General features: G+C 42.5%; 2 protein-coding genes across 3 annotated transcripts in view; one reads left to right on the top strand and one right to left on the bottom strand.

The window, feature by feature from the left end:
• Window positions 1-6,545: 6,545 nt before the first annotated feature.
• On the top strand, window positions 6,546-14,412 carry HSPA13 (heat shock protein family A (Hsp70) member 13). The gene is made up of 5 exons (XM_075769795.1): window positions 6,546-6,639; window positions 7,822-8,162; window positions 9,096-9,309; window positions 9,930-10,097; window positions 11,634-14,412. The coding sequence occupies exons 1-5, from the start codon at window positions 6,615-6,617 to the stop codon at window positions 12,302-12,304; spliced, it is 1,419 nt and encodes a 472-aa protein (XP_075625910.1). The 5' UTR covers window positions 6,546-6,614; the 3' UTR covers window positions 12,305-14,412.
• Window positions 14,413-18,890: 4,478 nt separating this feature from the next.
• LOC104638206 (multidrug resistance-associated protein 1) overlaps window positions 18,891-24,876 on the bottom strand; it is a 48,143-nt gene continuing 42,157 nt past the window's right edge. For both annotated transcript variants that reach the window (XM_075769752.1, XM_075769761.1), the window contains 5 exons: window positions 24,424-24,567; window positions 23,673-23,831; window positions 21,005-21,171; window positions 19,804-19,998; window positions 18,891-19,310 (listed from right to left, as the gene is read on the bottom strand). In XM_075769752.1, the coding sequence (XP_075625867.1) occupies window positions 19,199-19,310; window positions 19,804-19,998; window positions 21,005-21,171; window positions 23,673-23,831; window positions 24,424-24,567 (777 nt within the window). In that variant the 3' untranslated portion in view covers window positions 18,891-19,198. The remainder of the gene's footprint in view (window positions 19,311-19,803; window positions 19,999-21,004; window positions 21,172-23,672; window positions 23,832-24,423; window positions 24,568-24,876) is intronic.

Genomic DNA, 24,876 nt, shown 5'->3' with positions numbered 1-24,876 from the left:
GCTGCAAGCCTTGGCACAGGCAACAACTAAAGCGAAGTGGATGCCAATTGACCAGAGGTTCTGGGAAGGTACAAAGCAACACGAAGGACCTTGACTTAGGCTGATGACACTGAGTTTTCTTCTTCTGTGTTCTCAACATTTCTTTCCGTATCTCAGATGGACTAAAGTACAGAAGAGGCATTGTGGGATATGCTGTCAAGTGCTATTGGTTTCACATATCACACTCAGAAATAAAACCAAACTGAGTTTGTATAATGCTAGATGAGCTTGCTTACCTCTTAGTTGTATTTCAACTATGTATCCATTAAACTGAAGGACGCTGGATATTTATACAATAACAACTCTGGTTCCTGCAGGACAGATATGTACTACAAAGATCATTAGGAAATGCCACTACCACTTTACCCAAACAGCAATTATAAATGAGGACACTTCTCTCCCATCAGATTTTTGCTGACCCTCCTTAATACAGATTCCTTTCCTTCAACGGAAGAAGGTTGTTGTCGTCGTGAGCTCTCTGGAATGGTGTTTGAGAAATCTTGCTTCAAACTGTATTTGCCCTCTAGGCTTGCTGTCTATTCTTGAGTCGCTGAGTCACTGAATTTCTGTTTTCTTCCACTTCACATTGTGTAAAGAGGAATACATGCTCTTACCTATTATTTCTCCTGTATACTTGGATTAGAAATAATTTGGGCCAGGGACTAGCTCTTCTATGAAAATAGGCATAGCATAGTTGCTCCTGGAATACCATAACACTACTTAGAAGTGATAACTGAAACAGATCTTCTGTGCCAGTGGAAAGATTCACTGTAAAGGCCCAAAAATTTTTATCCATTGTACAAACCCACTGAGGTACTATGGGTGATATCTTCAGGAAAAGAACAAGTATAAAATAGATATTCTGATACTTTAGCCTCAGAACCCCACAAAAAGAAAAGCAGGACTTTTCTCTAATATTGCAAAACCTCTTCTCCTTTGCATGGGGAGCTTGCTGTTAAGGCAGCTATATTTGAGTGCGTTCCTCTGTTTATCCTTTTGTTGTCATTTATAATAGACTAAATTGACAAGCCTGACTGACATCTGTATGGATTTCATATACACAGCAACAAGGTGAATGAGAAAATGGCCTCCTGGGAGACTGCTGGGACCCTTGTTCATTATCATTATCACTATCATGATTCACGCAGATGATAAGACTCCCAGCCATATCCTCCTCCTTGTGCTCTAGGTTGCACTCTGCAGCACCTTGTTGTCACCAAACAGTTGTACAAGCAATTGGTTTTTCTGTCACCCCTTGTAGTTTCTCCGGTATCATTCTCCCTGCTTCCACACAGGACACCGGAGCTGAGCAGAAGGCAGATAATGCACTCCAGACATCAGCACGAATCCAAGCCAAGGCATAATTCCGCCCCACTAACCCAGGCTGCCGGTGGCTGGGGAGAATTCAGCCAATCTCACAGCTGCCGTTCAGCTGTTGGCCTTGCAACACCTACCCAAAATGGCACTCTGGTGAAGCGGGAAGAGAAACTCTGAGCTACCAGACCAGTAAGTGCCAAACCTGCTTTGTCTCTTCAATAAAAGGTCTCTGGTTTTTTTTTGGTTTTTTTTTTCCACACCACAGCAAGCTGTATCAACATGCAGACCACCCGAAATTCAAGTAGAGAAGTGAGAGAGTGCCCTGTGAAAATCTCATTTCCCTTCCAGACTGGTTTTCATGGACATCTACTGGGTTACGTTATAGTGTTATCACTGCAACTATATTCAAGAAAGGGGAAATAGTAATTTCATTGTTAACCTCAAAATGATTTCATGAGGGTTCAGTGAAATGGCTATGTTAAGGCAATTAAATAAACTGTAATGAAAAATGAGGCACTGTTTTCATGACTTATGCCTTTACAAGAATTTGGATAACGATTGCAAAAGGTTAATATGCTTTATATGAATGTGCAGGTATCTGTCAAACACCGAAAGCGGTCTGGGGAAGCAACGCTGCATGGCAGAGACATCTGCTGGAAGCTTCTCACATTTGTCTCACACCTCGTGGTTCAGCTCTCTGGGGCTACGAATCCTCTGAGCAGCCCCAAACTGCTTCCGCTGCCTCTGGCTGGGGAGCAGGTTTCTGCCTAATGAAGAATTCAGTGCAGACCTGCCCAGCGATGGCCAGTCAGCAACTCAACAGGAGCCAGAAATCTTTAAGCTGTACATTGGATTTTAAATGGAAACTTTTGCATCTAAATGGAAGGTTATACTTCTCTTCCAGCTGCCTGACATTGAACAGTTTGTCAGAGGAAGCCTGGGCACGGATGAAATCCTTCCATTTCCCAACCGTATACAGCAGGAGAAGATCAATGTTTTAATCAGGGAAAGGAACTATCAGTGAAGTTCTCTGTAGTTTTGACAATATGATTACATTAAGACTAAGAACCTACTTTTACCTAAGCTAAAAACTGAAAATGAGGTTTGATTTTAGCTTCTAAATAAATTGCCTCCCTTCTCACAGACACATTGACTACACTCTCCACCTAAGAAGCAGACTCAAATCCCTCTCCCGCTTTGTCCTTCATAGGAGGAAAACACAGTTTGATCATACTGGGTTGCTGGGATCACACCATGCTTTGACCATATCCCGGCACCCTGTGTTTCAGTTTTAGACATTGGCTTGAAAATGATTGAGATGGCGTAGAGAGCACTCCCTGAGCAAACCCTAGAAAGAGGAAGCTCTGTTTTGTATGATGGCAGAGAAGAAGACGCTTTGGAAACTCAATTCCCTTTTCTCCAAGTCTGGGGATACAACTGATGCAAAGCATCCTAGGAATGAAAACGAGCTGTATTTGATTCCACACACACTGAATGCTTGAACTGCGTTTAGCACATCACAGGTGTATGTTTTGAGCAACACTCCCCAGTGCAGCAGTTTTTTTCCTGCGGACATGAGTTCACATCTGATGGGAGACCGTTCTAAAACCAGCCTCTGCTCTTACATTGTAAGAACAACCCTCTCCCTCAAGCTACTTGCAGACAAAAATGCGTTTACCTCCACCTATCAAAGCAGCAGGGGAAAACAACAGCCCCTTGAAGGAAATTTATCCCCAAAAGCCTTTTGAAATGTTACAAACAGCTTACTACCAGAATGAACAGATGCACTAATAAGGATAAACAAGCATTTGGCCTAGACCCTCGGAGGGAGTTAGCTGCAAGCCCGCTTTCCACTCAAGTTAGCGGCTGGTGAGCATTCAGGGCCCGGTGGGTGGTCACCAAGGGCTGGTTGATGCTGCACAGCCACCACAGCCCAGGTATTCAAACCAGCAGATACCAGAAGCTCTTCAGTTCTAGTAGCCCATGTCGCCACAGCACCTCGCTTACTCTCATTCAGCTACATCTAGTGAAGCTTTATCAGCGACGGGCTTTTTCAGAGGAGTTGGTATTGGTCTGAACTTGCATTGCCCACCCCCAGGCGAGGATGCTCAACACGATAGTACGTGCCTTGCCTGCCATTACAGGGAAGAGGGTAAAGCACGTCGTTTCAGAAAAAAGACCAGCCTTCCAGTGTCTGCCCCTAAGCACGTTTATGTATTCCCCACAAGGCAGTCTGTGGGGCAGGGGCTACCCATAGCTTTCCTCTCCTGGCCAAATAAACCTCTCTATTGACCAATGAATATTTAATTATTTGGTGCAAAATCAAACCATTTTCTTCAGAAACACTGAATGTTCCTTCTGCTCCTGAACAACCTACTCCTAGGTGTAGCACCCCCTCAGATAAGGGAAGAAAATGGAAACAGGTCTCACTTTCCCGGACAAGAGCTCTGCGAGGGTAGGTAAAAGAAGCTGATACAGAAGACACTCTGGTAATGCCCAAAAAAATCCAAGGGCAAGCTCACTATGATTAGTTCTGTCAATTTTGCAGATGCAAGGGAAGTCTGGCATCTCTATGCAGGGTCCAGGAGTATCCATGAGCAGGTCCTGGCAGGTCATGGAGAAGATGTGGGGGAAATATTTTAGGCACTTCTGGACTTCATCTGAGCATGGGTGCTGAAGACCAAGTGTTGCCTTCAAGGGACTACAGAGTACGTAGGGTAGATGCAGCCTTCAAACTACACAAAAGCCAAAAACAGCTACAGGGAGGAAGGTGGCTTCTGAAGAAGTTTCTGGCATGATATACCTTTGCTGCAGGGCGGAAAGCCTGCTGAGATGCTCTCCTTGATTTGACTCCCAGGCAGGTGGCCTGTGCTGTGTAATTCTGCAGGGAACAGCCAGGCCTCCAGGGAGTCAGAGTCGGGTGGGGAGGCCTTGACTGATATGCTGAATTCATTAAGCAGCTTTGGTTTGAAAAAACAGAATGGAAGCTATATAGGAAAGGGCATTTGAATTTTGTCCTTCAGCAGGTATGATATCAAGTGATCCCAATGTCTTTCGGTGTTTTAACCTCAAGGACAAAAAAACAGAGCCTGGCCTATGCTTTAGAAAAGGAAGAAATCTCTAAAATGAGGTTTTGTATCAGTATTTTTAAAAAAACATCCCTACATATCTGCATTCTGCAGTGTGACATTTCACATGGTCCCTATGTATTAAAGCACCAGATTGCTATTAAATAGCAAAATTATGAGCAACATCCAGTTTAATTGTATGCCTGGTTTACTCAAAACTTTTTTCTCCTCCTCACCATCCACTGACAATTGCATAAAATCCGAAGTGCCTATGCTTGAGTTATACAAGTGAAGAAATACTGTAAACAATGATTACAAGTTTTCCCCCCCTTAAATAACTTCAGAATGAGCACAGTTACAAGTTACACTTCAAGAAACATGATTAAAGTATCCAACTCTTATGTATGGAAAAGAAACTAGTTAGATATGTAATTAGAAAACAGTCAGATCATGAGTCATTAAGAAGGCTGAATGGCTTAACCTTCTCTTCCCTTAGCAAGGAGTTTCCACCTTCTCATGCAGAGAATTCGAACCACGTCACTATGTTAAACATAAATGGAAGATGCGTACATTTTTTACTAAGTTAAAGCGGTGCTGCTTTTTGCATATAGAAGAAGCTTATAAGAAGTAAGCTCCTGGGAATTACTTTTGGGTTATGTGTCTTTCTATCACTTAGGAGAAACAGAGATGCTAGAGATGGTAACTGCAATAGAACTTAGCCTCTTTCCTTCCACTATGCTATTTGTTACCAGCTCTTCATTTACGAACATCTTCTATTAAAAAGCATCTAACTTAAACTGCATCAAGGAAACACCAGATTCTCAGAATTACTTTCTGCCTGAAATGGAAACCTGATCTGCAAGAGCCAGAAAATCCATTACTTCTTATGAGAGCAGAGCTTAGCAGGGGGACTGCTGACAAGAAGCAAACCTACACTGTATTTCTTGGATTAATTACTACTTCTGCTCCTCCAGAATGCATTTGAGGGGCAGATTTCATTTGCATTTTCCTTACTCGTCTATCTGTCAGCTAGGCAAGAAGGAAATCTCCCCTCACAGTTGATAGAGGTAAAAGCTGCCATGGCTGTCTCACTGTTGAGCCATTGCATTCAAAGAACACTTTTAAGGCACAAAAACGCATCTGAGCACTTCAGGGAGAAAAGATGAAATGTTTTCAAAAGGGGAAGTATAACCTCAGTGCAGGAGACCCTGGTGCTCTCTCCAGAGAGAGTGCGGGAGAGCAGATGCAACATGACTGCTCAGCTTTAGCTTAATGCGTTGGGTCGAAACCCCCGCCCAGGCCCTGGATGGTCTCGGCCTGCCGCCAGGACTGGAAACCGTCAGGCCCCTTGAGTAGGGGGTTTCCTCGCCCACTGACAAGGCCGCTTCACCACAGCACTCAGCGCTTTTCCAAAAAGCCACGACCGCAGCAGCCCCGTTGCGCGACAGCCTGACCCATGGCTTTACAGTTAGCTTCTGCCCCGGCGCTGACAGGGCTGCTGCCCGCATCGCCTCAGCCAAGGTCTCTGACACATGAATGCCAGAAATAAGACTAAAAAAGAAATAATAGTTTAACTGTTTTTAAAGGCCTAACAGCGTTAACGCGTGCTGATCGGGCAGCGCTGGATCTATGGTGTCTAACGCCTCACGCCGGCAGGAGGGTGCTCAGAGGGCTGCGACGGCTGCCCAGGCCGGGCCCCCGGTCCACGTCCCCTCCCGGCACCCCGGCGTGTCGCCTGCCCGTGCGCCGGGGGAAGGGACGCTGGAGGCGGGCGGCAAGCCGGGCGTCCTAACCGCCCTAAACACCGAGCCGCTGCCATGGCGCCCAGCGCCCCCACAGCGTGCCGTGCCGCCACCAACAGAACTACCGCCCCCAGCAGGCAGCGCGAGCCGGCCGGCCCTGGTGTGCGCATGCGGCAGGCAGGGTGACGCGCAGCCTCCCTTGGGACCTGTTCCTCCCCTCCCCCGTCGCCGCATGACCCTTCTCTCAGCCCATTGGCTGGTGCCCGCCGGAAGTAGCTGTGCCCCTATGCCCCCTGGGAGCTGTGGTTATCTCACCCGCTATGGTAGAGCAGCGTCACGGAGTGGGCGTGCCGCGCGTACCACCAGTCCCGGCGTGCCGCGCGGCGCGGCCCGGAAGGAGCCGTCAGCAGTCAGCGTTGGCGGGCGCTGCCGGAGCCGGCGGGCAGCGATGGCCGGGCAGATGGCGGTGCTGGGTGAGCAGGGGCGGGCGCCCGGGGGTCCCGTCCACCCCTGGGGCTGCTGAGGGGACGGTGCCCGGGGAGGGGCGGGCTGCGGTGGGGCCGGCGGGGGGTTGGGGAGCCCCCGCCCCGCCTGTGGTGGCTTCCGCCTGGCAGGGCCCAGGCGCGTCTCGTCACCCTGCCTCAGGCGGCGGGCGCTGACCGCGACTGCGGGGTTTTGCCGGGGCTCTCGCAATCTTTCTGCCAGCGTTATCGCCTCGGACTGGCTTTTTGGGCACGGCTTCCTGTGGCGTGTTCGGTGTGTTCCTCTGCAGAGCCGAAGTGCTCAGTGGCGTATTGCTGAGAAATGCCGTGGAAAAGTGACGGCCAAAAGTAAACCTGTTCTTTCTCACTAGTCTGTTTGAAGCAGAGCTGTGACCGCCCTTCTCTGCTGGGGAAAAGAGCTTACCCGCCCGCTGAAACTTAAGCTATTTAAATTTCTTCTTGAGACTTTGTTGGTGCTTTTTTTTTCCCTCCTCTGAGACATTGCTTTATATTAGACTTTTGGGATTCTTGCTTTGTCTGTTGATTATATGTAAAATTAAAAAAAAAAAAAAGCACAAAACCTGCTCTGCACTTAAACTAGTCTACCCCTTGATTTCAAGGCATAGAAAAGATTCAGAAGTGTGGGAAGGTGCTCTTTGGGAGCTGTGACTGAAGTAAGAGTTAGCATGGTTTTTATCTCCTGATTTTTAGACTTCCAGTGAAGTTGGAGATGTTTTAATCAGGACTTTGTCATTTCACTGTGATTTTTGTGCAGCCTCATTAACTAGATGTCCCTTAGAGGTCATTCATAGGCAGTTCCCCCAAAAATATTAATTAACCTACATTTTTTTAAGTGCCTTGCAGAGACAAAAGGAATTTTTAGATGCTGGCAGTATTTTTGGCTTTGCTGTACCTCTTGGGCTTTTTAAAAGCAGTTTAGTATTTAATGCCTTAGATTTTTGTACTCTTCTAACAACGTACTGTTGAATTAAGTGACTTGAACTTGCATGTGACCTTTGAAGAAATTGAAAACTAATTAGATAGCTGAACAGGCTTCAGAGAGTGACATAAAACTGCATGAGGTGTAAGGTAGAATGCTGTATAATTTTCATTGACTTCTAAGTTTGCAGCAGTAGATGCTCTAACCCTGTTTTTTAAAAATGTGTGTTTCAGGTTCGGCTATTCTGGCTCTCTTGTTAGCCGGCTATCTAGCACAACAGTATTTACCAATGCCTACGCCGAAAGTAATTGGGATTGACCTTGGCACGACTTACTGCTCTGTTGGTGTCTTTCTTCCTGGAACGGGACAGGTGAAGGTTATTGCAGATGAAAATGGGCACAACAGCATACCAAGTATAGTCTCTTTCACAGACAGAGATGTGTATGTAGGATATGATGGCTTAGAACTGGCTGATTCAAATCCTCAGAACACCATATATGATGCAAAAAGATTCACTGGGAAAATCTTCACTTCAAAAGAACTGAAAAGTGAAAGTACCAGGTATCCCTTTAAGGTAAGTAGTCATCTTCAGTTCTCTCTAAGCAGTAATCTATAGGAAGCTTGAAACATGTAGTAGGTGACCAAATTTTCTGACCTTGCTTCATTTGGCTAAATCTGATATGCCCGAAAACCATAAGAGGTATCCAGAGAGGGGAGGAGGAAATGGTTGTGGAAGTCGCCTACCTCTGCATCAGAGCTGATAGTGATTTTCCAGAGAACCATGTCCTCTACTGTGTAATGTATTTCTGGGTGACCTTCCAGCCCTTTCTCTTAAAGTATGAATTTCAACTTGAAATTCTAACTGTGCTTTGCTGAAAGTTCACTTCTCCCTTGATACTCTAAAACACACGAAAAAGTGTAAAAGTCATATGTTCTCTGTTCCAGTACTTTTTTCCCCTAGCACTTTTCTAGTGCTTACTTGACCAGCAGCAGATCTTGAAAGCTGCTTTTTTTAAAGAAGTATTACGTCAAGTTAGCATGGTGCAGTATTTGCTGAAAGGAGACAAATTTTCAGGTACTGCAGTCAGTCTTTGAATTCTTTACTTGTTAAGAGAAGCTGTTCCAGTAGCAACCTGTTTGCTTCCTTTCAGAAAGAAGAACCTGTGGGAAGCTTTATCAGTAGGGTAAACCTCACGATTAAAAAGGATTACTTTTATCTTTGAATGTGGCATTGGAGTTGATTACACAGTTGCTAGGTCTTAACTTTTTTTTTAATGTGTCTTACCCTGGGCACAGTGGGTGCAACTATTTGGAGTATACTCCGACCCCTTAAGTTGCATGTTTTGCATAATACTCATAGTCAGGGAGTAAAAGGAAGTGGCAAAAGCACATTCATATTTTTCTGGAATAAACAGACTACATGTGAGTAAAACATTTGGCAGGAGCAGGGTGGGAGAGAGTAAGAAAAGATTTCTCACCTGTGGGTTGTGTTGCTTTTTCCTCCTAGATTTTCAACAACAATGGATCAGCTGAATTTTCAGTGACAACTAATGAAACCTTTCGCGTCACTCCAGAGCATATTGGTGCTCAGCTACTACTGAAATTGAAGAAAATGGCAGAAGACTACCTTGGCATGCCCATTTCGAAGGCGGTCATCTCTGTGCCAGCAGAGTTTGATGAAAGGCAACGGAATTCTACCATTAAGGCAGCTAACCTTGCAGGTGATGTCTCTCTATTCCAGCATTTTTCTGTGAAGCCTTAAAATTATCTTTAGGTCTATTTCAATAGAGTAAAGTCTTTGGGGACGATAGAGAAACAGTGAATCAGTGATAGAGAATGTTAGAATGGATTTATTTTTTTTAATGATCGTTAACAATTGTGAGGAACAGCAGAGAACTCTTGGGTACCGACAGGTGCAGCTGACTAATGCAAACATGGCATTAGAAGTAAGTTTTACTTCAGCGGGGGGAAAAATAGTCATTTTAGTAATCTCTAAATAGAGAGACTGTACAAAGCACCCTTGGACAATAATTTAAACAGAAAGAAAACATGTGAAATAAATCTCCCTAGCCAGATTTCTCTGGAAGAAATGTGTTTGGGCAAATCATGGTTCATGACTTCACTGTGACACTGAAGTAGTATTACTTTAGGCTTAAATAAGGAAAAGAGTTCATTGAGTATTATTGCTTAGGAACCGATTTCCTTTAGATCTGATTCTTTACTTAAGGTAAGTTTGGTTAAAAAAACCCCAAACAACCTAATGGAAAATGTCATTTTGATGTGAGAACTGCAGTTTTCTGAAGTGTACCTGACTGTTGCTTGGTATCTTTGCTCTTTGTAGGGCTAGAAATTTTGCGAGTAATCAATGAACCCACAGCTGCAGCTATGGCTTATGGACTCCACAAAGCTGATGTGTTTAATGTTCTGGTGGTGGATTTGGGTGGAGGAACTTTGGATGTGTCTCTGCTGAACAAGCAGGGAGGGATGTTCCTCACACGGGCCATGGCAGGTGAGAAAAACACTTTACTTTCTCAAGGAGCCGGGGGGGGAAGGAAGGGTGCGCCTAAAGTCACCATTAGAGGAGCTTTTTAAAACATAGCTGCCTTCCATGCAAAATTAGGTTTGTGACTGGTTTCAACAATTAAGATAAATTCACAGATTTTGGCTGACTCAAAGGAATAAGTTGTGGTTTCATTTTATCCCTGGCATTAACTTTTGTGCCCACTAGTAAAAGCGCTGGTGTGTATTACGTTTACTTTGACTGGACTTTTGGGGGCTGGGGGTGTTACAAATCTTTCTGTTACTTCCAGCTTGGATGAAGGTATTTGTCACATCATTGCCTAGTGCTTCAGAGCATCCTTGCCTTGTGTTTGGCTCCAGCTCAGTTGGGCAGGGTTTGGAAACGCGCATGCCGTTAACCTAGATGTAAGTTTCGTGATGTGTATATGCCAAAGTGATTCATCACTTGGCAAAGAGTTCTGACAGCAATGTTTACTAAAAGTGTAGTGAATACACAACTGCTTTTCAGATGACCTGGATTCAGACAGGTCTGAGATGCAGTTCTGTCTCCATTGTCTTGAATGAAGAAGTTTAGAGGTGAGCTGCTGCTGAGTCCAGCAAGAGTGGAACACCGAGAAATATTCAGCAGCTTCATTCTGATTTATTTAGATGGAGGTCCCCTAAGCGAATTTCTGGTTTTGGTCAAAACAAAACCAAGTGAAAACTGAAAACTTTGAGAGTATTGTTCAACACAGATGAAAATCTGAGGCCATTTTTTTAACTCTATTGAATGGAAAGCATGAACAGTTGTTTGAAAAGTTTTGGAAGCATGGTGCAAGAATAATCTTTCAGTAGAAATTGGTTACGTATGATAGTTTGGTTTTTTTCCTCTCTCTCTCTGAAGGCTGACAATAAGATATACCTGTTAACAGAACTTGAAGTTCACTGCTTGCATTTTATCGCTTTCTTCCACTTCCGGCAGGGTGTATACATATACTTCAGTAGCATATAGTTTTTGGTGTGGATGCATGAAGACATTGAATAACTGAAATTATTAAAACACTGATTCCAATAAAGCTGTACTGTGGAAATGTTAAGAGAAAAATCCGTTCCAGGCAGAGACAGAAATTTGAAACTGAGAGTTTTACCTATTTTAGCTGAAAAAAACCCCAATTTGCTGTGAGGGATTGCACTTCAGTTACAGGGTTCCAGCTAGAAATCTGTTGTCACGTATGTTCTTCTATAGACAAGGCCTCTGTGAGTTAACAACCACTGCTTTTTTCTGTTACAGTGTAACAGAGCAGTTGCAGGGGAAAAACACTGAGGCAGATAAATTCTACAATAGTTGCTAAATAAAAATCTGGAAATAAATATTGTGTGTCTTTAGTGGACAACGATTATGTCTGTTTTCCCAGCTCTTTGAGCTCTTGCACTGTGCTTATGGTCCTGGCCCTTGAGAACCATCTCCCAGTACAAGAGATGATGTGTGCTGCTTTCTGAAGCTTTGAAGATGATGTGTCTGATGCCTTCTTTTCTGATGTTTCAGGTAACAACAAACTTGGAGGACAGGATTTTAATCAGCGGTTGATGCTGTATTTATATGATCAGCTCCATCAAATGTATGGTTCTCTGCCAACAAGAAAAGAAGAAATACATCGCCTCAGACAGGCAGTGGAAGCAGTTAAATTAAATTTGACTGTTCATGAGGCAGCTACGCTAAGGGTGTCGTTGACTATGCCAGAAAGGAAGCTTACAAAAGAACTTCCAGAAAGTGAGGTAACAACAAATACTGTCCTAAAAGGAAAGCCTTCACAAAAAACAAAAGATCTGGAAAATCTGGGAGAGACTTCAAAAGTAGAGAACAACTTTGTCAAAGTTGTCTTTGAAACAGAAATCTCTAGGAAGCAATTTGAGTTGTTAAATAAAGACCTTTTTGAGAAGATTCTTGTGCCCATTGAACAGGTGTTGAAGGAAGGCCACCTACACAAAGCAGAAGTGGATGAAATTGTGTTAGTTGGAGGCTCCACCCGGATTCCTCAAATACGCAAAGTCATTCGGGATTTCTTTGGAAAGGAACCCAACACCTCTGTAGACCCTGATCTAGCAGTTGTAACGGGCGTGGCTATCCAGGCGGGAATTGTTGGTGGCTCCTGGCCTCTCCAAGTCAGCGCTATAGAAATTCCTAATAAGCATTTACGGAAGACTAATTTTAACTGAATAGAAACTCTTCCCCATCGCATTCCGTCTCTCCAGAAGTGTAATCTGATGGTGCGTGCTTATCTGAGAGGCCCTGGAGCCTGATCTTAGCCATATTATATTCATTTTTTTATCCGTTCCAGTTAGGTGTTACTTGACGCCTAACTGTGTTAAAGCTAGGTGTTACTTTAAAGGTACGAGAGATTTTCGGGAGGTCTGAAGTGTCCTGTATTTGCTTGTAGATTGGATATTGGATGAAAATGCTAGTGATGACACACTCTCATTTTCTTGCTAAATTTTATTAGCAAATCCTGAAGAGGTGTATGTTTAAAATATAAAGGGAGCGTGACCACAGGTTAGCGGTAACGTGTTACAGTACTGTAGGTATTCCCAGGTCCAATATACTTACTTTGAAAGAATGTGAAGCAGTGTTAACGCACATAGCACTAGCAATGTTGAGCTTAAATTTATTTATTAAATTGAGTCATTTGAGCATTTAAGCACCTTTCTGAAAGGCATGTTGCAGCTTGAATGAGACTTAACGCATTCACTTGATTCTTCTGCTGTTCATAACAGCATAACGGTATCGTTGAGGCTGTATGGCAAACTGTCTCACGTTTCAGCCAGACCGCATTAAGAAACGTAGCTCTTGCTAATGTTGGGTTACTTATCTCCAGGGGCTTCCTTCCTGATCTGGTGGTGACGGTTAATGTACAGGTGCTGCTGATTTATTGTTTAACCTATGGCTACATTAAAATAGGCTGATTATTCTCCTGGCAGTAGGCCTGATGTATGGCACTGACATAAATAATTTCTGCTGATTCAGCTGTTTGCGTAGCTGTTGTCTGAACATATCTTTGAAGTAATCCAATTAAAATCCTCTTAAATTGAATCACAGTTGCACACAGCCATTCCATCAGCATTGTTTAACTTCACAGAGGATTCCTAAAATATTGCTAACATCTGTTTAATTTCCCTGAGTTGAAAACCAAAGTGATTTATTTTATTTTTTTAATTTGAGGATTTTTTTTCATTTGTACCTCTTTGAAAGTGCCCCTGTCTCTAAGTCTGTATGGAACTTCCAGTAACATGTGATAATGTGTTAAAAAGAGTGTTATAAACGGTGAGTGGTAAGAGACTCAGGTGAATATAACTGCAACTCCTGAGTTGAAAGAAGTGCCTCTTCAGTGAAATCATGGATGAATGCCAATATACAGTACAGTTCTCGTACGCAGTTGCTACTTGGGGCCTTGCCTTGCGGATATAAATGTATGTATTTAATTCAATGTCTATTCCAATGTCTTTGGAGTGATTGTGGCCTTTCCTTCTGTCCTGCTGTAAACTCATCTTGAGGTCTACTGGAGTTACAGTAGGTCTTTAGTCATCTTTTTTTTTTTTTTGCACTGTGTAAAATGAGCAGACCTGTATAAAAATAGAAACACATCGCAGTGAAGTTAAACTATAATTTTGGGACGAGTTAGGTAGGAGTGTGGGAGTAACTTTAAACTGTTAAACTCTCAATGCAAATAAATGAAGTATTTTTTTTTTCTTTCGCGTACTCCTTCACTCTGGAGGAGTTAAATGTCCTTCAGTGTTAATCTGGGAATTGGAAGGGTGAGTTGTTTACTTTTAAAAAAAAAAAATTCACAAAAGGGTATTTATTCAGATTTCTGTACAGATTTTTTTTTTAATAGAGAAGTTACTGTACATTGGATATCTCACAATGCATCTTTATTTATTCTGCAATCAAGTTATTTATTCTGTATTTTTTTATTTTAATACTGTATTTTGGCACAAACCATTGAATTTTAAAGATGAGTCCACTGTCCTAAGTGGCTATTTCCTGGTATGCACATGTACTGCTTACCAAAAGTCTCTCTTCAAACAAATTGATATTTGAAGGCTGAAATCTGTCTATAAACAATCCTTGAATCTGAGCGTGATTGCCTGTGGTGTTAGGTATGTAACAAATTTATATAGCTAAACCTTGTTTTGTGAGTTGAAATTCTGAAGGTATAAGCTGCCTCACCAATTTTATGTTCCTGAATTGTTTCCAAGTGCAGACAATGAAATGCATTTTATAAATAACCTTTTAGAATGTTTTTAATAAAAGCAATTTCTGTCCCTTGGACATGCCTTGTTTCAGTTTCTCAGGGAAATACTGTGACAGCGGTATTTCCCTCTGTCTTCCTGGAATTCCTGTGGAGGTGAGAGGATGAGGTTGTAACCCCTCAACCTGTCAAGGGGTTGCTATACCCTGGAGTGACAGATCTTCTCTGGCAAGTGGCACAGAGAAGTGTTAGGAACTGGGGTGGGAGGGGAAAAACCCTTCCTCCCCAAACTGCAGCGTGGGGTGGGAGAATGGAACTGGGAAGAAAAGTGCAAGTTGGAACAAGGAAAAGCAAGGAATGATGGAGGAAGGAGAGAATGCGAACAGGGAGGGAAACCCTGGCTGAAGGGGGTGACAATGGCCTTGCTGCTGTTAAGAGTGAGAGCACCTCCCACCCCTCCTACGCTTATGTTCCTTGTGCCCTGCCGGCTGGATCACAAGGTGTGGGGCAGGAACAGCCCCGTCCTCCTGTTGGCCAACAGCCGCAGGGTGGGATGGACGTGGGGAATGGCTCCGAGCACACGCGGAGTGAAGGCTGCGGACAGGTTCCTGCAGAATATGAGCAAATGTGATGGTTGAGAAGTTGTAGGTAGGGAAGTTTGCCCCAGGAGGTTCCAAATTGTCCTTTGGTATTTCCAGCTGTGGGAGGGTTTTCTACGTCTGTGTTATCTTGGGATTCAGGCTGGGAAATGTAAGGTCTAGAGAGCCTGAATGAGGATGGTGTTTCATAAATTAATCTTCTAGCCTGCAGTTTAAACCCAAACCAGAATTTTCATGGACTATTTCTGCCCCGAAACATAGCCAGAGAAAATGCTACAGAGCGTTTGCAAGCCTCTTGCTTCCCCAGTGCAAAAGCTGTGATGATAACCCTAAGCCTAGTCCAACCTTCCCCCAACAGACAGCAATCAACTATGGCTGGCAAAAGGCAGAACTGTGTATGTTCCTGTGAGGGAGAGGAGGGGTTCTTCACAGTTTCTGCTGTGATCCTGCCAGAAAAGTGCAGAGCAAGGCCTGGAAGCAGGGCAGGGGGATGCTGCCTGTGGGATTTCTGAATGCTGTGGGGGAGGAAGTTGAAGCAGAACATGAGCAGGTTCTGCTCCATGCATCTCCCTGGGGAAAGGAAAAACAAAGTCATGGTGCCCTTCTGAGCCTCATTCTCACTTTAGACTCTGCCCTGGTGCCCTGGCTGTCCCACCTGTCCTCTCCCTAGCCCAAGCAACCTAGTTGGAAAAGGAGGTTGAGCAGTAGCTCCTCAAAGGGATGAACAGTTGGGTCCCTCATACTATCTCCAACCATGTGAAGGTCCCCTGCCTGGTCAGAAGCCCCTTTGAGAACAGCCCCAAGCATGTTTTTGGGAGTCTCAGCAGCTTGTGCCCACAGGATGAGGCTGGGACCTGAACCCAGATGCACAAGAGAGTTGCTGTTTGGAGGAGAAAGCGCACGAGAGGTGAGGTATGTGCTGAGCTGGCCTGCGGGGCTGTGACGTGACTTTGTGCTGTCAAGAGAGTTAGCTGGTGACCTTGTGTTTGGTGGGTTGTGCTGGGTGCTGCAAAGCCTGAATTAATATTGACCTTGAGGCAGCCAAGTGGTCCCTCTTTGTTTCTTAGAGCGAGTCTCTTTGACATTGGCTGTGTGAGGAGAGTAGAGGTTGCAGACCCTGCATGATATTCTTACTGCAAAAATCACCTTTTCCTGCCTACCCTAAGCCCGTTAGATGGTTTACTTTGGTCAGCCATTGCTGCATGAAAACAAAGCAAAAGCATGTCATGCTGCTTCTGCTTCCACTCTACCTCCTTTTTCAAAGTATAGCTGTATGTGAGGACCAGAGCTTGCTGAGAGAGAAGGAATGGCACTTTCGCTTTTGCTGACAGTAGCCCATTTTCTTTTCTCTCAGACTTTGCCATTATTCAGGCTGCAGCTTTTCCCAGGTGTGGTCTGAAGGCAGGCTGAAGCTGCAAGGATATGGCAGCCCACCAGTAAGCACAGAAAACCCTTCTCCCCATAAATAATAATAATAAAAAAGTAAAAATTACCATGCACTGATGCCAGTTCTCAGATTATTTTCTCTGGACCTTGCAAATAGGTGTTGGTCTCCAAAGTACTGAGTCTCCCTCCCCTAGCTTTATGCCTAAAACTTATTAATCAGTTTAGGAATGGCACTCGCTTCACTCCTTTCCAGTTCCTCCTGTGATACTTCCAGGTAAAGGTGGGTTTGGAGGGGAGCATGAAGGTGGGTAAGGGATGGGGACAAGGTTGGGGGAAGCAGAGCCCCAGAAGAGCCTGCCTGTGGCACTTCGAATGTTGCAGGGAAGTTAAATGTTGATACGAGAAGGTTCTGCTCTGTTGGGAAGGTACTGTTGGCCTCACTTGGCGGAAAGAAGAGGAAAAGAGAGATGAAAAGTAGAAAGCTATTCTCTCTCCTGAGAAACCTTGTGTCATACCAGTTTCTCCAAGACTGTCAGAATAATAGTTACTTGGGCAGGGCTGTTCCTAGTCTAAAATAATTATATGCTAATAGTTTTGTGCAAGTGATAGTATATTTAGTTGTGTTTTGTTGCCAATTCAAATAGATAGTAGTCTGTTTGTACTGTAGGAAGACAGGCTTTCTTTTTTACCCTCAGGAAAGGACAGAGAAATCATTCACCTTCACTGTAGTAGAATCACATGTTTGAGGAACTCCCTTCAGAGAGCCTCCATCACTTCTCACCACCTTTCTACAACAGCCAATATGGTTTGCTTGCTATCAGGCAAGAAATTAAGATCCTGCTTGATTATTAACCAGGTGCCAATATTAAAGAAATATAATGGGGCTGTAGCCTGAAACTTTATTCATGTACTTGGGGTTTGTTTGGATTTTTAAAGCAGTTGATGGCAATCTTCTCTTAGTTTTTGAAGATATGATTGCATTGAGTTGGTATTAAACTGTAATAAAACCTAAAATATGTACGTGGCCTACAAAAGCATAGGTACGTTTAACTGACACTTTCAGTAAATGTACATAACCTAGTGTGGTGGGTTGACCCTGGCTGAGGGCCAGGTGCCCACCAGAGCCGCTCTATCACTCCCCTCTTTCATTAGACAGGGGAGAAAAGGTACAATGAAAGAAAACTTACGGGTCGAGACAAGGACAAGGAGAGATCATTCTCTAATTATCATCACGAGCAAAACAGACTGAACTTAGAGAGGGAATTCATCTTATTTATTACTAAGCAAAACAGAGTAGAGGAATGAGAAATAAAACCAAATCTTAAAAACACCTCCCCCCACCCCTCCCATCTTCCCGGGCTCAACTTCACTCCCAGCTTCAACCTCCTCCCCCCCCAGCGGCACAGGGGGACGGGGAGGGGGGGTTACGGTCAGTTCATCACACGGTGTTTCTGCTGCTTCTTCATCCTCAGGGGGAGGACTCCTCTCATCGTTCCCCTGCTCCAGCATGGAGTCCCTCTCACGGGAGACAGTCCTTCACGACCTTCTCCAACGTGAGTCTCCTCCCCGGGGTGCAGACCTTCAGGAGCAAACTGCTCCAGCATGGGTCCCCCACGGGGTCACAAGTCCTGCCAGCAAACCTGCTCTGGCGTGGGCTCCTCTCTCCACGGGGCCACAGGTCCTGCCAGGAGCTTGGTCCAGCGTGGGCTTCCCACCGGCCACAGCCTCCTTCAGGTGTCTCCACCTGCTCCGGCGTGGGGTCCTCCACGGGCTGCAGGTGGAATCTCTACACCCCCTCATCCTTCCTCCATGGGCTGCAGGGGGACAGCCTGCTTCACCATGGTCTTCACCATGGGCTGCAGGGGGATCTCTGCTCCGGCACCTGGAGCACCTCCTGCCCCTCCTCCTGCACTGACCTTGGTGTCTGCAGAGTTTCTTACATCTTCTCACTCCTCTCTCTGGCTGCAAAAGCTCTCTCTAACTGTTTTTCTCTTTCTTAAATATGTTGTCACAGAGGCGCTGATTGGCTTGGCCTTGGCCAGCGGTGGGTCCATCTTGGAGCCGGCTGGCATTGGCTCTGTCAGACACAGGGGAGGCTTCTAGCAGCTTCTCACAGAGCCACCCCTGTAGCCCCCCCGCTACCAAAACCTTGCCATGCAAAACCAACACACCTAGTGTTGAGGGTTGCACTAAAATCTACTAGCAAAGAGACAGCTGCACCTGACTCCATTTTTCTGGGATTTTTCACAATGCAAATTTGTAATGCTCAATTAGATATATAAGACGTGGTTTTCAGTTGTTTGAAATAATTTTTCAGTTATTCAGAAATCACAAGGTCAAAAGGAAAATTAACATGGCAAGTTTATTGCCTCAAGAATTACCTCAGTATACTTGCAACTATGCATGTCCTTAAAATCAGCACCAAGTGACATCTGCCTGTATGTCCACCAATAAGCAGATTTGGGTTTTTTATGAATTTGCAATCATAATGAGAATGTATTACCTAAATGGGCATAATGTCAGAGCTACTTAGGTAACTTTTATAAATAAAACAGTGTGTGAACAGCAAGATTTTTCAGTCAGTCTTTACTAGTGCAACAGTTAAAATATGCCATGAAAATTAGTGCTTCATTATGTGGTTCCAGTGCCAATATGATCAAAGTAAGTGATTTGTGTAAAATCAGAAAGTTATTTTAAGAAACTTGATCAATATCTATAGATTGTAATTGTAGTAAACAGCAATGCTGTGAGGAACTTTTAAGTAAGCTAGTTATTTTACAGAGAATATAAAATAATCCATAAATATGTGGAATGCCAGATATCCCTCGAGTGTTTACTGGAGTAAGGAATTCTCATCTTCATTTATTCATTAGTTTTCTTTATCTTCTTACCCCAGCCTCTGCAACCATTTCAGAAAAGGCACTTTTTCGTTGTAACAAATTATGTGGTGTATCATATTCTAGAATCCTTCCTGCGTCCAGAACCAGCACTCTACAATGCAAAAGCAGAAAGATTACAGCAGAAGAAAAATCAGCTCTTCAACCATATTTTCCAGTCCTAATACAGGTATCTCTGGATAATGGAGCTCTTATTTAGAAGAAATATTGTTGCACTAGGTAATTCATTGGTTTCAAAAGCTCAGAACTCCTATATTTAATAAATACCTGTGAAAATGGCATTTTTGCTTGATTGGTAAAAATACTACTATATAGTCAATTTACTCTAGAGAATTAAGTGGTCTTAACCTTATACCTGTACTTTAGCAGGAAAAAATATTAATTCTGTAATTAGAAGGGGGAAACAGAACACAGGTGCTCGATATTTAATTAATATTGATGCTCAAGTCTTTTGCGATACCTCAGATTGTACAAATACAAAGATCCTAAGGTAAAAAGTGTTGGAATGTGAAATTTAGTAGGTCTGAAAACTGACGCTTTTAAAGGAAGCCATTTATTTTTAAAATGGCTTACCAAAACTTACTTACCTCTCTGAACTCATGACTGTATGTAACCTGTGGGCTATGGTTAATATTGTGCAGTTGTAAAACTCTCTTTTGATGGTGGACTGCACCAAATTATCTGTTTCCATGTCAACAGAAGCTGTCGCCTCATCTAGGACCAGGATTTTTGTCTTTCGTAGCAAAACACGGGCCAGACAGACCAGCTGCCTCTGCCCAACACTGTTAAAAATACATTTGAGAGGTCAGGTCAGGCACACTGAGGAAAGGGAGAACAAATACAAAGCTGAGATTACTGTGCAGCCTACCTGTTCTATCTTTCTTAACAACACTTTATACTTCTGAAAAGACTAGTGAAATATGTTCACCTTGTTTTGGAAGTTTTATTTTCTTCTTGCTCAGCATACCAATAATAGTTAAGGTGTGACTCAAACACCTGTGGCTGAACTTTGTAGCCTAAACCTAGTCTTGCCTTCAATTTCTATATTCACATTATAATGGGGACTCCGAATAAACCAGATTGAATGCTAAACCACTTTTTAATAATGTTCAGTGTAAAAGTTTGGATACTCCTATGGGTTACCTGCGGTGTATGCCTTCTAGAGGCTTCCTCCTGAAAGCGATCTCTCAAAAAAATACTCAGTACGCTCCATTTAAGACCTGCCCCTTTGCTGCTGAAAGCTTCAGTATTTGTCTCTTAGAGCCGAGTCCTTCTATTCCAAGTGTCACCCTCCTTACATAACTATGGGTTAATGTTTGACAAGTAAAAAATCAGTTGTTTTGCCTAAGCAAATAAAGCAAAGGAATAAGCTTTCTGCAGTTTTGCCTTCTTTCCAGATTTGGTGGTTTTGGGGTTTTTTGTTTTGTTCTGGTTTGTTATGTTGGGTTGTTCGGTTATTTTTTTAATTTAAATAAATGAGCACTTTTCTATCCAAATCTAATTAGGTGGTGCATGAATTGCTCTCCTCGCCTTTATACCTACTCATATACTTGAGCTGAAAATAGTGTGCTTCCTTGGCTTCCCATACAGCACAGGCCATAGGACTTTCTACAGTTGTGACCAGCTGGTCACCTCAAAGAAACTCGTACTACCAGAATAATTCTACAGAGAATGACGGGAGAAGTGTCATTTTTATACTGATACTTTCTGAAGTAAATTTCTCTGGAAGGAACACATAGTTTTACAGTACCAGAAAATAAATGCAATAGCACTTTCTTGTTTATGTACCTGAGATTTTCACCACCTTCTGAAATCTCATGAAGGAGCTTCTTTGGGAGTGACTGGACAAAATCCTTTAAGTCACATAGTTCCAGTACCTCCCACAGTTCAAGATCAGAGTGTTTTCCAAGTGGATCCAAATTTGACTGCAGTGTCCCAGAAAACAAGACAGGGTCCTAAATAACAGCAGAACATGAGCGCACAATTCTAACACATACCTAAACCAGTCTGCCATAAATCCTTACATTAACATAGGGAACTGGAACAAATAATTTGGAAGTGAAGCTTTGCAAGGGAAATGGTAACATTTTGAAGCTGGTGGATGAAAAGACAAAAATTACGGGGGGTCTTAGTGTGCTCAGTTCTTTGTTAAGGTGAAATGAAAAGAACAAAAGATTTCTTATGCATTCCCCGTGCTACTGATTCTGTGGCTGACTAAAGTCCTGCCCAGCACCTGGGAACTGCAACGACATGCGAATTATTACTACTGTTAAGTTTGTGAAACACTGGGTACTACATTCATGAGCACTGTTAAGAAAAATTAGAAGGCTATCATTATAAGTCAAATATTCTTAATTTCCTAGAGGAAAGGCAACATATTCAGCAATAAGAACAAATATAATTATTGCATAAATGAGCATCACTAGCTTCTGTGCACTGAATACAGCAGGGAATGTCTGGGAAAGTACATGTAGACTAAGAACATGCCAGGATGTATTTGGGTCACATCCAGCACTTAACGACTGTAGAAACAAACATTTAGTAGTTAAGTCTAAACACTTTTTTTGGATGCACACAAACCCCTTTTTTTCTTAAACAGGCAAATTTAAGAAATCAGTACTTGACAACATACGAATACCTGCACATAATTATAAACAGAACTGATGTTTTTAGAGGCAGTGAACAGACACCTTGACTAAGTGCAGTCATAGTGGTTGTGACCTAATAGGTAGACTGTAAAAGGCCAACAACATTCACTAGGAAGTTACATGCAAGCAGAACAGTGATAATTTTAAGGCAGCTAGGTGACCAGAAAGGACAGTTAAAACGGTATCAGATCTCGTGCATATTCTTCATTTAAAATTCATGTTATTTGCATTAGAACATCAATGAAGTAATTTGCAAATCTGTACTTTAACATGTTAAAAAGTGTTTGTGTTTGACTGATTTGACTGATCCGAAGAAGTATGTGCACACTGAAAGCTTTGGTATCTTGCCATGCCCTTTTTTCTGTCCCAGACTTTGATGTCTGTCCAGTTCCATTCTCCTGATCAACGCATTTCAACACTCCAGACTCCACCTACTCTCCCCAAACTCCAGTCTCTGTTTTCACACCCTTCCAGTTCTAGTTTCCTTTTCTGATCCCAGCTTGTTAGTTCACTGAACTTTCTTCTACCTCTCTCAATTTAGTTGCCTTGATGTAGATTCAATATCCACAGCATCCACAGTAAATCAGACCTGCAACTGCAGGTGAGAAAGTATGGTGTAATTTACTACTGTCACACGTTGTGCAGATTCACAGAGTATTAGGTGCTTAAAACAAGAAAAATGTTACAACTGAGCATGTATGAATTGTTGTGTTTTGAAGTCCTGCAGCATAATCAAATTTGGGTTAGTATTGTCATTTCTGATGCAAAACTTCTATCAAAAACTCTGAATTTATCATTCCCCTGAGCAAATATATTTCTCAAAGGAAAAGCACCCAAGGATTTGAAGGAATATATACATATTTTTTTCTATTCAGGTCATTCTTGGAAAGACCCAAGCTATTTTGGTTTAAGTATTATTAGCCTCGTTTCCATGCACAGTCTATGGTAGAGACACACAGGAAATATTACCAGGGTTAAAGCTCCAGAAAAGCTAGAAAAAAAAAACCAGACCTTCCTTTGGAAAATGTCAGGAAAAAAATATTATAAGTGATAGTAACATCACGGATGCACAAAAAATGGTTTTATGAATGGCATTCAGGGAACCTTCAGAAAGTCTTCAGGTGACCATTAAATTTGTGTTCTAGGTCTTACTTTATACTAGAGCTTTTCAACGTAAATCAATTTACCAGCATGAACGCAATCCTAATGATATATGAACTAATCTTGAGTTTCTTGCTCTGTTCTGAAGTAAGCGAGGACAGCTTTACATAACAGATCATACAAATGAATTTAAATACATATCACATGATTCGTGGACACATCGCCTTATTCCCTACATTCTTCAGAAAGAGTTATTTTAAAATATTTGTGCCTTCAGCTGGGACTTGAAAACACTGTGTGTAGCTATACACATACCGATTCTGTAGAACATGGGTTATTCTAGCTAAGACTGTAAAACTAAATAATGGCATAATAAAACCTAATGTCATACATGTGGTCTCCCTGTTTTGAGGCTTTTTCTTTATAATTGCCAACATGCAGTTGTGACATTTTTCAAGATACTATTATGCCAGCGGTACTGAAGGTTACTGTCTTATCAAATAGCTAAGATTCTCAAAAATTCAATTCTAAAACCTGATAGGCCATAACAGAGCCTATTTTCAAAGATCAGTAAAATTCTATTGGAGTTTTATGCCTTTGCCTCTTGGCAGCCTGTGGACTTTGGGGTTATAATTTCTCCAAAAAAAATGAAATGTCTTGTGCTAGTAAAAAAAAAAAATAAAAGTTATCTCTAAAACACATCTCACCTGTGGAATAATGTTAAGATTTCCACGTAGGTCATGGAGTCCAATAGTTGATATATCAATTCCATCGATAATTATTTTGCCTTCAGATCCCTCTAGAATTCTAAACAAGCAATTTGTGAGCGTTGATTTACCAGCTCCTGTTCTTCCAACAATTCCAACCTGAAAAAGAAAGTTTTCTGATAAAGACTATAACTTTCCATGCTACGCATTCTATATGAAAAATGATTAATTAATTCAGTTTCAACTTTCAGTTCAACACTTCAGTTTCTTTCACCAACATGCAATCCTATAGGTGAATAAAAGTGTTCAAAACTCACTTCTGGAACACATGACTCACAATCACAGCTCTCCCTCAGAAGTGGTACAGCCTATGCCTGGTTCCGCGGGAATACTTTCCCTTTCCCCTCCCTTCTGTCTAGCACTTCCCAATTCAAACCAATGACTCTAAACTAGGTCCCGCTTGGTGTTCCCTGATCCCAAATCCAAAGTTGATTAACACTAATCTGGCAGAAATATTCAGCACAGTGGACAAGAGATTTCATTTCAAATTTGGATCTTCCTTAAAACTGCCAAATTCATAAAACATTATCTCAGTTTCTTACAGGGATAAGAATTTCTATATCGTAGAAGAAAATAGTTTTCCTTTTCTCATTTGTCTTTTCTTTAAGGTCTTATCTACTTAATATCTTCCCTGTTCAACATCATCTTGCTATATCTATACCTCTCATTTATCTCTTACTATATACAGTACCTTCTCTTCACTCTGTGTCTGAAAAGAGACATCGTTCAGGGCTAAACCAAGATCCTTCCTGTACTGAGCCTTGTAGTTAACAAACTCTATTATTCCTCTATCGGGCCACTCCACTGGTGGTCTTTTTGACATTATCCACGGTTCCTGGAATTAAAACCATTGGAATTTCAATATATGAGATTAAAAATGTTACAAGTTAATAAAAACATTACGAATATTATATATATCTTTAAAAATCCCACCAGGTTTAGAATAATTCTGATGCTATATAAGGGAAGGAGAACCTAGTTTCATGAACACTGGGCAGAAACATTCCAACTGGGATTTTTAGGGGGTTTGGGTTGTGGTTTTTTTAAACAACATCTCATACACTCATTTCAAAAAGTAAACTCAGTTTAATTGGGTAGTTGCTAATAGTCTGGTATCTGTTCCATCAATTAGCAGGACCTGAAT

Source organism: Balearica regulorum, chromosome 1, assembly GCF_011004875.1.
Source record: "Balearica regulorum gibbericeps isolate bBalReg1 chromosome 1, bBalReg1.pri, whole genome shotgun sequence".
Taxonomy (NCBI): domain Eukaryota; kingdom Metazoa; phylum Chordata; class Aves; order Gruiformes; family Gruidae; genus Balearica; species Balearica regulorum.
The sequence above is the reverse complement of the archived record's forward strand: the minus strand, read 5'-3'. Positions and strand labels throughout refer to the sequence as shown.

Coding starts and splice junctions, on each gene's coding strand:
- HSPA13 (XM_075769795.1), top strand. CDS start 6,615: ATGGCCGGGCAGATGGCGGTGCTGG. Junction 9,310..9,929: donor TAAGGCAGCTAACCTTGCAG/GTGATGTCTCTC, acceptor TGCTCTTTGTAG/GGCTAGAAATTTTGCGAGTA. Junction 10,098..11,633: donor CCTCACACGGGCCATGGCAG/GTGAGAAAAACA, acceptor CTGATGTTTCAG/GTAACAACAAACTTGGAGGA.